The 15,159-nt window shown below is 33.2% G+C and overlaps 1 protein-coding gene across 11 annotated transcripts in view; it reads right to left on the bottom strand.

The window, feature by feature from the left end:
* LOC132914357 (potassium/sodium hyperpolarization-activated cyclic nucleotide-gated channel 3) overlaps nucleotides 1–15,159 on the bottom strand; it is a 222,451-nt gene that overhangs the window by 34,660 nt on the left and 172,632 nt on the right. For all 11 annotated transcript variants that reach the window (XM_060973412.1, XM_060973409.1, XM_060973410.1 and 8 more), the window contains 3 exons: nucleotides 13,640–13,803; nucleotides 8,697–8,833; nucleotides 7,479–7,622 (listed from right to left, as the gene is read on the bottom strand). In XM_060973412.1, the coding sequence (XP_060829395.1) occupies nucleotides 7,479–7,622; nucleotides 8,697–8,833; nucleotides 13,640–13,803 (445 nt within the window). The remainder of the gene's footprint in view (nucleotides 1–7,478; nucleotides 7,623–8,696; nucleotides 8,834–13,639; nucleotides 13,804–15,159) is intronic.

The raw sequence follows: 15,159 nt of genomic DNA, 5'->3' as shown, positions 1-15,159 counted from the left end.
ATCGATCATAATATGTATATATTGTAATACGATTCATAATATAGAATTAAAAAATTGTTTTGATATAATTTAAAATACGTAGTTTTTAATTTTAAACGAGACTTGGAATATTCATTTGTAAATATAATTCCGAATGTTACGATGAATAAAATTGACAAGTTGTAACAGAGAAATTAAAAGTACAAAAGCGTATAAGAATCGTATTCTCCACACAATATTCTAAGAACTACTAGAACGAAAAAAAAGAAGAAATTATCATAAACCTGCTTGTTAAATTACAAGTCAAGTTCGAGTATGAATTCACATTCCAAAACTACAGTCAATAAAAAATTTATGTTCGATGGATTTCATTCATTCCATTCATCGTATATTCGCTTTCAAACTAATAAATCAAACTTCGGAGGATCGAGTAACACCCGTACGACCGTGAATCCATCGTGGCTGGACCATTTGCCGCGAATCAGAGTCCAGGGTCTAAATCTGAAGTTAATCCCTAGGGTAACTGAACTGGAGCGTCGTTATAAATCAGTTTTAAGTACGCCCAAGTGTGCAGTGTATCATTACACGTGCTATTTTTAGCTAATCCACCGATGCTGCTGCATGACCAAGATACACGGAAGAATCTTTCGCGGAAACGGTCTGGTGATCGGTTTTCTCCGGAACATTTTCCGCTCTGCAGGACTAACTCCGCGAAATCGCATGATTTTCGGAGAAACGACGTGTCAGAACAATCCGACGTTTTCGCGGAACGCTTGCATTTTCGGCGAACTAACAGAAACGAAAATGGGTCAACGTTTGCGAAAATTATTCTAGAAATTTTGAACGAAGGTATATGGATCTTTTGATGATTAATGAGAGTTAATATTATCAGTAATAATGTGCATAACGTATTATATAATTTGTTAATGATAATATTATTTAACGATGGTTAAATGGTATCGTTGGATCGTATACCATTCATAATAATTTGAGTCAAGTTATTTAACTTTGGAACATTTATTCTTAATTTTCGCTTTGTATTTTATACAATAAGATATAGAATTCAAATTAAATATTATAAAGTTGAACGTGATCTAGATCAAATTTATAAATATAAATCTAATCCAAAAATTTCATTTAAAATGCAATGTTTTGGTTATCTACGATCCAATGATATCAATCTATGGTTGAGGACATCTGTAGAACTGTTTTAGATATTTGATAATTTGCAATTCACAAATTTTTAAAATTCATGAAGATTCTGGAATATATGTATATCCTGCAACTTGTAACTTTTAAATCGTAGAATGGAATTCAATAGAATAGAAATAATACGCGTGTTTCGACAATTTATGTATTGACTATTCTACAATTTGTAATTTTCATATCGTAGGAAATAACGAAAATTCTGCAATTTTCAATCAATTTCTTTGGAACACGAACTTCTCACACACGATTAAATTATCTTGTTATTTTATGTAAATTCCTTGAAGATAATTTTAACCGAAATAGAAAACAAATCTAAAGAAGTTTTTTTTATTGAAATAACAAGAATTAGGTTTACTACAGGTGTCCAATATCGTCGAACGATGCAGATAATGATTAGTGATGAGATTGGTGTTTCAATTATTCACATCTTTTTTGAATATCAAGATGATTTGATCACCGATAGTAGCAACCGCAGTCAGCAATTTCCTGCGTTCCTTATAATCGTGCTCGTTAAAACCGAAGTTGTGAATCTATTAAGCTGAGATGGTCGAAGAATATCCGATTTTAATACCGTGATAGTACGAAGCACGTCAATTAAGGAAATTACCGGTCCCTTATTTCCTCGATTTTCTAACTCAAAGCTGATCTCGGTTTGATCCTTCATCGAATCTTATAACCGATGATCCGGGCAATCAATCTCAAATACTTTTTCGTTACGAAGTTTAAAGATGTTAGAGGTTTCGTGTACTTTTAATTTTTTCAATATTATATACTTAAACAAAATCTAAAATAAATATTTGGAAAGTAAATTAAAATTTAACGAAAGAGAGATTTATATAGAATTCACAGCGAATTCGTGGCATAAAGCGAGTACGGTAGATTCCATGGCTCGAAATAAATTGAAATTGAAGAATAATTTTTTGTTGCATGGAGCTTCGTTTCGCAGAAATATAACTTTGAAATTCAATCGCATACTCTGACATTTATGTCTGTCATTTTATGTAATTGTTTTCGTTATAAATTGCTACTATATTTGTATTTTAGATATAACAAATACGAGGAAAGGTTACTTTACCATTTCGATTTATTTAGAATAGAATACACTTGTGTCATGAATTATGACACACTCTATTTATGTTTCATAACATTTCAATTTCAGACTGTGCAAATTCCTGTAGAATTTACACTGTTTTATTATTTAAAAATTTATATTGGAACATTATTATTTTGACGTCACGAGTTTTTTAGAATCTTAGGTTTTCTTGGATTTTAGTATCTCTTTTTAGAATTCTAAGATCTCTAAGAACTTTAGGATTCTTCAGGGGTTTAGAATTTTTAAATAATAGAATTTTTCATATACAACATTGAAATTATACAAAACTCAATATACATAATGATAATATCGAAAATTTAGAATCCAAGATTTATTACAATCCACGTACCTTGAACTGTTTCAAAATCAAGATCAAAAGCACACGAATCCTTTTAACATTGGAATCACGAAGATTCGAAAGAAAAAAAGAAAGAGAGAAAAAGACATCAAACACGAGAAAATCACCGCGATATCATCGGAGTTTCGATTGCGTCACGATTTTCCTAACCTGAACATTCTGTTTGAACTAACAAGATTAGGGTCTTCTGAGACTGACGGTGATTGGAGCGATGATTGAACCACGCGACGCAAGCTCGCCTCGACGAATTCTGGATCTCGTCGAACAGAACGGAAAAAAGATTAGGGATAGATAAAACAAAAGCACAGAGGGAGGCAACAAGACGTTCTCAAACACAAGCGCAAGTAACATTCAGAGTATAATTACGGTGATTAGAAAAAAGGTTGCTCTTTCGAGATTGGACGGAAAGCCTGATTGATTCGTTGGTCTGTTCGTTGCGCCACGGCTCACACTAAAGGCAAGACACAATCAAACTGACACAGAAAGGACTCTTAAAAAATCATACGTGAATATAAATACCGAGACGTGTCCTTTATACAGTGGTTCACAAAAATATTCGAACATTTGCACACACACTTTTATGAATATATTATATGTTATATGAAACATTTTGAAATTTCATTAGCATTGTAATGAGACCCTATAGAATGACTATATCTATGTGATAAAGTCCAAAAGAAATATGAATGTATATATAGAAATTATAAGTTGTTTAGTACAATTCGTTTTGCAGAGACCATAAAAGTATTTAAATAGACAATTATTCGTTACATTAATGAACATTACTAATTTTTTATCGAATATATGCCCGCAATAAATATCTTGTAATTTCTATACATATATGTACATTCTCAGATTTGATCAATGTAATCATAATATTTGTGTCTCACTGCAGTGCTAATGAAATTTCAAAATGTTTTCATAACACGTATGATACAGCACACAAGTATTCTATGATAAGTATTCAATATTTGTAGAAACTTTTTTCGAACGTATTACGAATGTTTTCGCAGAAACTTTTTTATGGCACACGACATGATCACATTGATAAATCTCAAAATGTACATAGCAATTACGTAATATTTATTGCAGAAATATATAGTTGTAGTATATAAATAATATAGTTGCGAAATTATTTGAATGATTTAAACAGACACAACATTCGTTCTATCAATAAATTTCCGTATTTAATAGGATCACTTTTAGCACTAATTATAAGGCAACTGTTCATGCTATATATTAATTTATATGTCTTATAATTTCTATATATGTCACACATTATAATACACGTAATATATTCACAAAAGTTTCCTATGTTAGGTGTCCAAATAATTTTGTGAATTACTATATATAAAAAAGGAAGAGAAGGAAAATATATAAAAGGGTAAAAAGTGTGACAGTTACGTTCGAGCAGGTCCTCGGCTAGATCCTTCGACACATCCTCCATGTATACCTTCTCGCTGACATATTCCACGATATATTTCATCATCTTTAGGTTTTCCCCGTTTTAACTTAACCCATTACGTACCACGTACGAAACATTGCATAGTTTTGCCTTGTCTAACGAACGAACGAGTGCTTTCTCAATGATTTCTGATCAATGTGAAAGTTTCGTTTTCTTCTTGATCATAGCTATAAAGTGTCCTGTCTCGTGGAATCGCATTAGTCTCTTTAGTTAGTTTTCTCAGTGTACTGCTTGTTATGGAGCTGTTACTTGTACGTAATGTGTTAATACGTGGCTTATAGTACGAATAAACTTTGCCGTAATAGAGTTTTCATATATAAAAGTGTATTAAGCATAACTTCAAAATATGTGTATACATCTTATAATGTGATTTCTCAGTTACGACAAGATTATTCGCGTGTTTCATGCAGATGAGTCGCAGAACAGAAAAAAAAAAGAAAAAAAGAAAGACAGAACTTACTGAGCAACACAATAGTGGCGTGTTACGCCAAGATCCGATCGAACGAATTGGAGAGAACGCTTCCTCGACCCATTTTAAAATTCACAGAGGAAACGATCCGAATTTCCATCGTGCGCGTCTGGCTTGGGAACACGATTCTTTCTCTCTCGCGGCCAGATGCTCGGGACAGTCGTATAAAAATAATTCGCGTACGAATAATCGAGAGTATATTGCTTTAATGCACATACACATACATACGCGTAGATCATGGAAGATCGAGCCAGAGGAGGAATTCCGCTCGAAGAGAGAAACTACTTACCTATCGCTAACGAGACACGATCTGGCCGGTGGAACACCCTCGCGAGAACGTCTATTCGACCGGAAACACACTCGAGAAACCGTCTTCGACGGAAATACATCAACGATATATGTTTCTGTACCGAAATTCACGGCCTGCCCTCGGCAGCTCTCATGCACGTGTGTGTGTATGTGTGTGTGTGTATATATGTGTGATTTTATATAAAATTGGACTCTTCTCACGTGCCACTTGTACATATTAGAGAAATTTCTCGTGTTCGTATATCGTCGAAATTAAAGAATGAGTTAAGAGTTATATAATTAAAGAAATATCATCTTTGTTCGAGATTGGGAGATCCGAGGAAAATTATTAAGGGAGTTTGGTTAAATTGATACTTGGAAGACTTGGAAGTTCCGAGCGTCTGTGAAAAGCAATTACGTGTAAGGCGTTGACTGCTCAGAGATTGGAACGGTTATGAAATGTTCTTATCGTTAGGCACTTGGAAAAATTGTCTCGCTTGTCGAGATGCACGATTTTAAATATTTGTTATGAAAATTAATAAATAAATTCGTGAAATATCATTATGACGATGACCTTAAGCGACAAAAGTTATTTTTTAAGTATTGAAAAGCAGACATGTGGAATGTCCTATTCGGAAGTCCGAAGAGGTTAATTGTCATAATCTGATAAATCAATATTTCGAAAGAAGAATTTTCGTTAAGAATTGCTAATGTCTAACATTGTCACTATTATCATCAATTTTCTAGTCTCTTAATTCTCACATAATACTTAGAACTTTCCTCAGACCTTTAACGTTCTAAAAATAAACCACTGTATAATTCTATCAAATTTTAGTTTAAATAAAAGTGAATAAATTTATTTATAAAATAAATTAGAAGACTACGAACATTAATGAAATCCATATTCTTACGAGCACAATGAAAAGGATGGAACTTAAATAATGATTTGTTTTCTTTAAATACGAGTATTTTGGATATTTTGTACATTACTATACGTTATGTGCATTCTATTCACTTTATAGATTTAAATTTTTCATAAATGTATAAATATGCATGATCTAGCTTAACTTCCCAATTCGAACAACTCTCGAAACAACATCGACTAATCATATCACCATTAAATAACATTTAAATTGAAGAAGACATTATTATAACAATATCACTCATCGACGCGAGTAAGAGATCGTAAAACAGTTCATTGTACAAGTGGTAATCGCGTCATAGGAAGAGATACGGAGGATTTTTTACAGACTTTCTTTCACAGAAATGCTGGAGACATTTGCGATTGAGTAAGAACCGCGGAGACGCTGTCAATTGATATAATAAATATACATAACGAGCAGACGTAGATGTGTATAATTATATACGTGTATGTGTTTTTTTATGTGTTTTTAGTGTAAGAAGTTTGTTTTCCGAGGGATTCCCCGCAGTGGTGGAAGATAGACACGCGGCCTCGCTGTGTTTCGCTCAATCTGTCGCCTAACGAAAATCAGAACCAAAGGAAAAAAAAGAAAAAGATAGAAAAACTAAAAAAACAAAAAGAAAAACAGACGGGAGAGCCTGGATACTGGTCCCGACGAAAATTCTACCCATATAAAATTCGGAATTAATTGGTCGAGGCGAAGCTTTTTCGCCTTTGTTGTAAGCGAGACGTAGTTCACCTCGACCCAGACACGTGGGCAGACCGGCTGAGAAAAAGTTTGTGGGACTGTCCGTGGAAGTAACGAAAGGAGATCCACCACTGGTGTGAGAACTTCTCCTGACTCGATCGGTCACGTCCATTCTGTTTCTCGTATCACATAATTTTATTGTTCTCTATTAAGAATATTTATGAATTTTTTCATAAACCTATACCTATGCATATGTATAAATGTATGTATGTATGTATTGTATAACATCAGATCATTGTCCTTGGACAGACAACGTATGCAGGGACTTGCATCGGGCTCCTTTAATTTTTTTTTTATTTACCTTCAGTTTTTCTCTCTTTTTTTTTACCATACCGTGATGAACACGCACGCTATATTATAAACATTATTACATATATCATATATTCTGCGACAAAATACGGAATTGATGCTCTGTAAATGCAGACAGTTCCAAAAACTGACCGTGTGGTACATGTGGCATCAAACGTATACACGGTATACGTACTTGTACGCGTATGAAAAAAGAATGGAAACCACGAGGGACCAGCCAGGCCCCATCATCGTCGTAGATAAAAAGGAAACATTGCAACGAACGGCGACGCAAAGCTGTACAGACAGACAGCGCGGCCAGATAGGGAGGTTGTAAAGGTAAAAAATAAATAAATATAGATATATAAATATATATAGATATATATATATATATATATATATATATAGAGAGAGAGAGAGAGAGAGAGACAAAAGAAAGAGTCAGTCACTTGTTGAAACTGACAAAAAAAGACACGACGACGAGACGCTTGGTTTCTTTCATATTTTTGTACAAGGATCACACGAGCTGTGGGTATATTATATGAGGTATATATATGTATGTATATATATATACTATATATATATAAATAGAATATCAAATGAAAAAAAAAGATATATATATACGGTGCTTGGTATAAGAAACAATGGTAAACACTCACATAGACCTCTTCCCATTGCGAGACATACCGCACCAGTCTTGACAATCGTAGTAACCTAACCAGCGACAACAGTTTCGCAAGCCTGAGGATCCTGAGAGCACGGCCAGCATGCAGGATCTGGAAGGACTCGCTAAAGTCCTGAAACTGACGATTCAGACGATTATCCTGTGGGAACGTTGGTTCTCTACGCGGCCCATCAAAGCTGCGTGGAATTGAATCTCAGCTTGCCGCCATCGGGAGTAAATGAGAGCGGTTTAAACCGAGTTTGCGTTGTCTAGTCTACCGGGATTTTCATGGAAATTATAGCGCGTTGTCAAGATAGAGTTAATTAAGCCTGAAGCTTCTAAAGGGATCCTTTAGAAAAATTGGTAAGGGGTTGTAAGTTGCGAGAGTAATTTTGCTATAAAGTTTGAAAGTAACGATCGTAAGGTTAATTTAACGAACACTATTCTTATTTTAGATAACACTGTAATTTTTCTTGGTTGTTGTACTGTAGTATCTGGTTTATTCATTTTGTTATTTTTACAGGTAGTAGTTTTCGAATTGGCACTTCACGTTAGTGCAGTATTAATGGAAAATTTGAAGTTGCGAAAAAAATCAATTAGAAAACAAGAATGAAATTGTTTGAAAAGCTTTTAACTTTGTTTAATTTAATATTTCATGTGTACATCGTTTTAAACAGCTCTCATTCTCAGATCGTAGTGTATTACGTCTAACGCAATTTCACAATTGAATAGAAACACTGTTAGATATAAGAGAACATTGAAATTACACAAATATTTACAAAGTATTACGATCATTTTATTCCACGAATCCAAAGTGTTTACATTTGTATCTCACTGACACAGATACATGTGTCGAGTAAACTGCAACGAATTAATTTTCTCTTAAAGTGAACAGTTGAAAGTCACACTGACTTTCAAGATGTCACTTACTGTTCAGGATGTAAATGAATGTTAACACCGAAATACAGAACAAAAAGTCGTAGGAATATAAAGAATTGAAATATTGGTCTCATGTACCAAGAAACAGCTATAATTAATTTATTTACGCAGCTGGAAAGATTATACGTTGAAATGTTACGTAGCTCGTCAAGGCTCGTGTAAACAGATTAATTACATAAATCGAGTTTGCAGAGAAACTAAAACACAACTCTGGCTTAACGAATTAATGCAAGAAATATGTACACCAGAGTGAGGATAATTAATATGCACTTACTTGATTAAATATGAGGAAAATGTAGTCTAGTGGTATGGAGGAAATGAGGTCGAGAAAGAACCAAGTCCTGAGGTAGTGTTTCGCGATTAACTTCGGGTCCAGGATCACTTGTTCGGCGTTATCCTGTTGCATTATGCCTGCAAGCAACACAAATAATACGCATTTTAACCTTCATCGAATCAGACATTACTTATTCCTTATTTTCTTTTATCTCTTATGTGTTTAAAAAATAAATTATTGTTAATTATTCTTATTACTTTTAAAATCTTTTAATTAATTTAAGAAAGGGAATCTTGCCAGAATCAAGAAATTGATAATTAGAATATTTTTTAACTTAAAATTATGATATAATTTCCTTAATCACATTTCTGACAAAGAAATATTTTTTAATAAGATTTTTTGTAAAGGAAGATATTTTAATAAAATGTTTAATATAGAAAGATCGTTAGTAAGATAGTTGACAAATTTAATTTTTTAATTTAAATTTAATTTAAATTAATTTAATTTAATTTAAACAAATTTAATTTAATTTCCAAATTAATTATTATATTTGTATGAAAACAGCAATCTTTACGTAATTCTTAATTTTTTAAATATACAAGCGTTCTAAAATTCTTAAATACTAACTTTCGATATAAATCACATTTTATAAAAATTGTTAATTGATTTTTAAAGTAGCAAACGTTTCGTAGATCTGAAACCATACACGTTTTGAAGCACGCATAAACACAGAATTTTTCTGCAATTACGTTCCTCTACAACACATCTATATTTACAGTGAATGTTACTTTGAAGTTTCTGAAAAGCCTCAGTGAGTTGCTGATTACGCTTTGATCGCAATAAGTGGACCTTCAGAAATAAATAGAAACTCTAACAGCGAATTAACACAAATAAATAGAAGTGGAAGGATCAATAGTACCTCTTTTGATGATCGAACTAAGAGAGATAGTTCAGTGTATAATTTATATGTATATACAATTGCATGTTGGTACCCTGAAGTTTATAATGTGGCTTTTCTCACATTTGCCAGCAGATAACTATTTCTGTATGTGTTCATCTTCTCATTGATTTTCTCAATCCCTCGAGGATTGAAAATTATTTAAGCTAACGTTTACCTAGACGGTTTGAGCATTTTGTCACTCATCTAGAAGCTTTTTGTAAAAATTGTTATTTGGATAAGTTCATAATATAAAATTTTGATTTCTTCATATTATTTTCTTAGATCTCTTTGATCGATTTAATGTATCGATAGATTAATTTTGGGCATTTACATGCAACGTGGTAATCTAGTTTTTCTTAAATATAGCTTCATATTTTATTCCAACGAAAATAATAGATTTCATGATCTACACTGATTTTCTCAATTAATCTCTCAATTAATAAACCCATTCGCTTTTAGATTTTTCAGTTTTCTAAAAATTTAATCTCCAAATTTCATTATCTTCATTATCATAAGACGTTTCAAGACAAAAACGATCAAATCAAACAGTTTCCCTCATATTTAGTTCTATATTGACCAAGAATTCCTTGTTTCACTTCATTAACGTTATAGACTCATCCATCCATTTATAGATCCTTATTTTTCCAAATCCTATTATATCGTCGCAAGACATTTCAATGCAGAAATAATAAATATATCTAACAACTCCAACGACATTCTACTTTTCCCACAAACGGTCGCCTCATTAGCATCCAAACATTTCATTTCTTTATCGACCGTATCCGGTCCACCTAGTGTCCAGTCGTTAATATTCGTCACGCGGAATGCAATATTGGTCAACGACTGTTAATCGGGATCAAGAATTCGCGACAATCGCAAATCGACGCAGTTCACGTGCAGTGTTTAACGCGTACAATGGTTCTCATCGGACACGGCACGTGACCTAATTTCCCTCCGTTTCTGGGATCCAACTCAAACGCGTTTCAAATTAATCCCCCGGCAATAACGAAAACGTCTGAGCCACTATACGTGTCGAGCAATGTTATTATTGCAGGGAACCTGTTCTCGCTTGAAGGGTTGCCAACCGAACGTGCCTCCACCGCGACGTTTCCCTTCTAGATTTAATAACCGCCGAGGATGCATTTAGGAAGCTCTTGATGTGTAGGTTCTCTCGATAGGTTTCCAATGGAGGATCGGCTCTAGGATGTTTTCGAACAGTGTGTTTGTTATTGGTCGATGGTTAGCGAATTCAATTATTTGGGTCGTAATTGAAAGCGGGTTGAAGCAATAGACAATGAGATGGACGCAATACTAAAGGAAACTTGAATATAGTAAACAATATCAAGATCTCTTGATATCTTGGAAATTACTTCTGTACGTACTTGAAAATGTGGGTAATATATTTTTTGATATATAGGAAAACTCGAAATGAATCATTTTTCCAGAAACAAGGATTATGTCACCTTCGTAACGATAAGAGTTCCTCTTTTATTTAAGGAAGCTATAATAAAAGTAGTTTTTACTTATTATTTATTGTATTCAAATGTACAAGTATCTTGGTTTGCAAAATGTATGTAGCGAGGAAAATTTCGCCTAAAGAATCGCAATTGACTACTAGAAATAAGTATAAATTAAACAAAATTTTGTATTTTAATATTATCGAATAGTAATAAAATAATCCTCTTCATGTTCTAAATGTGATTAAAGAATTCGTACAATTTCCTTTGTAGGAATTAGCTCTTTCAGTCTATTTTCCGTTATTCAAACCGCCTTTGATAAAACGAAATTGGATCCTCCGGTCCCGCATCGGAATGTAACTTCATAAAAATGTAATCGACTCGCATTAAAGCCACGATTCGCTCGGTTCCATGCTTTTGTTCGTTCCCTTTCACGATTCTCCCGACAGCAACCTTCCCTTTAATGTCAACAATTACAAGTTCCTTCTTTTCAAACTCCTGCCGAGCTTTCTGAAGCCGGTGACACTGACGTTATCTCAAAGAGGCAACTCGAAGCCTTTTCGCAACAATATTACCTAATCGTGACCAAATGGAGGAAAATACGAAAAATTCTGCTGCGAGAACTTTTCGAATCAAATTCTATCAGTTTCGTTTTAGCTGTTAATCAATAACGAACGTGCGATAATTAGACTACGGATTTTTATGGGAAAATTTGAAAATGCAAAAATACGCGGGATACATTCAATACGTAAAAATGTATAAAATAGCTGAAACATAGTGCTTAGAATATTTATAAAACAATTTTCTATCTAGGTTACGTTTTTTTACTTATCTTCACACAGATATGAATTTTTTTTGAAATATGAAATATCTTCATTATTCCAAGTGGATCACAGAGGAAAAGATAGGAATTATATTTCCAATTCTACGTATTGAATCTTTCTTCAACTTTTTTTTTTTTTTTTAGAACATTTAGTATCTTTGAGATCTTTTCAAAGTCTGGAAGCATAACGATGAACTCCTTACAAAAACAACTGACGAATATCTATAGGAAAGGCGTACCCCTTTAGGCATTGTGATTTAAAAGAATCGCATTTATTGTTGCTAATATTATTATTCCACTAGAGGACAGAAACCTCGAAATTCCTCGAAACAACAGATCTTTTCTTTTCTCCAAAGTTCTGTCCAACTTTAATCTATATAAGAATTACCCTCAATTCTTCATACTAGAAAAGACACGACTTTTCATATAATTTTCAACGTTCACGTAGCTGCACATGAAAACGAGAATGCGTGGTATAGTTAACTGAATCGTCGCGTCGGTCGTTTAGGGAGGAAGTAGAGATTTGGGTTGGCCCGATGAGAGGAGCACGGAATGGGCGACAGAAAAATGAGAAGAGGAACGAGGTCGACCATTCTTTCCTCAATGTCCTTTTCTCGACGTGCACGCGACAATGCAAACTTTGCATCGCTTCTGGATTCCCCTTCTGCGGACACGAGGTTACCATTAGTCCCGATGTGATCGTCCAGCAAAATGCCAAGTCTTCTCGTCGCTTCTTTTTGTACCTGGGGATCGAACGATTTTAGCTGAATACTTCGGCACACCGCCGATAAGGCTTTGAAACGAGCAAGCGGACGGAACTCACTTGGAACGAGAAACTTTTTAGACGACGAGATTCGCGTTAGCAAATGGTCTTCGATTCCCTAGGCTTGCCTCCTTCTTTTTTATTATCGCGCGACTTTAAATTGCATGAATGTGTCTTTAGTGACCGACTGGTGATTGTTATATTTAGACTGCTGACTTTTATCCATTTATGCAAAATTTCAACATATACAAATGCACAGGACGAATATAATACGCAAAAATATGTGAAATATCCAAAATGGAGTGCACACTATAACTTTCAGTAAACGAAACAGATTTCTATTTGGATTACCTTTTTAATTTGCGTTGATAAAAATATGAACCTACGCAAAAATTGTATTTATATTACGGATAGTAATTCTCTGAGTAAATAAATATGCAAAGGAAAAGATAACTGTCGAATATTTTATGATTTCGAAATGGTTGAAACAGTGTTTCATAGGGAAACGAAGTTTGCTGAAAGATATAACCAGCTTTCTTGATTTTTTTCTTCCTTTTATACTATGTGTGCAGATTGTATACTAAAATACAGATTCCGGCAATGTTGAATATGTATTTATGTTGAATTTTTAGTACAGAACATTTGTATTCTTTCTGCGAGAGCGAACATTGTAATTTTTCTCGTTTTTATTTCTTTTCTTTAGGTAGGGTGCAATCTTTACTGTCATGGTTTTGATAAATCGTTATTTTTCTGCTTCTCAGCTTTCGTTATTTTAGCTGGTACATTGTTTATTATTGATTATCCTGTTCTCTAAAACGTCACATTAAATGTTATTTGTGCTTTCGGATATTTGGATAAATTGATTAGGATATTTTATTGTGCACGATTAATTATTACGTACACTTTTTAAAATTAAATTTGTTTAGTTTCAAATTACATGAGTTTCGTATGTGTACTCACCTGTCCTGAAGTTGACGACAATGTCTATGAGGAATATCGTGTCGGAAAGGCAGTTGAAGGCTATCCACCTAGTGCTTAGGTCGTCATTGAAAAAACTAATGGCGACTGGCAGAATTATCAGATTAGCTACCAGCAGGAGGAGCATGCAGAGATCCCAGTAGAATCTGAAATCAGATACGAGATCATTGTTATTAATTGCTCTCCATTACTTGCAAAATATCTACATTACTATGTAATAATATTGTTTGTCAGAAAAATGTCCAGTTGATAATAAAATTAATAACATTTTTCAATTTTTATTGAAAAACACGGAATCATATAAATTTGAATATTATGAGCCGTTATTGTCAATAATTTTCAGTAACAACTCTTAATGTATTTGCGGACAACAGTTCAACGAACAGTAGAATTACAGTAGAATAATCGTCTTCAGTAGAATATTCCGTAATGGCCAGACACAACGCAGTCTAGCGATGAATATTGTTCGATTCAAGAAAATGAGATGAAACATAAACTTCTTACATCGATATCATTCATAACGAATATTTTAGCCATTTTACGTATACATTAACATTCTTAATTAGTATTTTTTAATATTCTTTTCGCAATAATTGTATACCTGAATTTTTGTTTACATTTTACATTTTAAAAGGAATTTTACTTTAGAAAATAGGAACAATGCTGAAGTCACAGTCCTAAGGAAACGTCTTCCAGTATCCGTCGTACTCTCTTTATTTTTCTTTTAAATACTTTTGAAACTGTTTCTTGCAATATGTTTTTACATTTTTTAATATATCGTATAACGTTGACGTTATTAACTTTGTAAATTACTTTGACAAGTGGAACAAGCCTTAAAATCAACATTCCAATATAAATGAATACTTTCGACAAGTATAAAAAATTGAAGTCTAACTCAAAGCAAATATCTTAACAAATGTGAAAGTTGCGAAAACGTGTTTCAGATGAAAGTGGTTGGATACCAGAGAACATGTTAGCAGCTCGTGCTGATACCTTGTAAAGATAAAGTTTATTTCTCGAAATAGAAATATACGTCCTTCAGTATATATTTTTACACTTAACACTGAAACATGTATATTTCTATATTTTTATATATAGGGTGTTTGGCTTAAATCATACATCAAAATCATTTTGCTTGCTACCAAAAATAGCAGAAGTTTAAGTAATTTCAAGACATGCATGTCATGTGTATCAATACAACACATGTCAATATATATATAAAAGTGAATAAAACAAAGTTTAATAATGTTGCAGTGTCTGTGAAATAATTTAATAATGTTTTCATAATTCGATGTATATACATTTTTTAATATAAAATATCTATGTCTTTGAAAAATATGCAAACAAATTTCATGTGATTCAATCGCATTAATTAAAAAACGGAAAGAAAACACCCACAGGATGATTAAAACGAAACGTTTTCCTGTCTCGTGCCATTCAAGAGCTTTCAGCTTCCTGTCTCACTAAATTAGCCAGTTCTTTTCCTTTCATTCTCAGGATCA

Source organism: Bombus pascuorum, chromosome 14, assembly GCF_905332965.1.
Source record: "Bombus pascuorum chromosome 14, iyBomPasc1.1, whole genome shotgun sequence".
Lineage (NCBI taxonomy): Eukaryota > Metazoa > Arthropoda > Insecta > Hymenoptera > Apidae > Bombus > Bombus pascuorum.
This window is presented reverse-complemented; position numbering and strand designations above follow the sequence as displayed.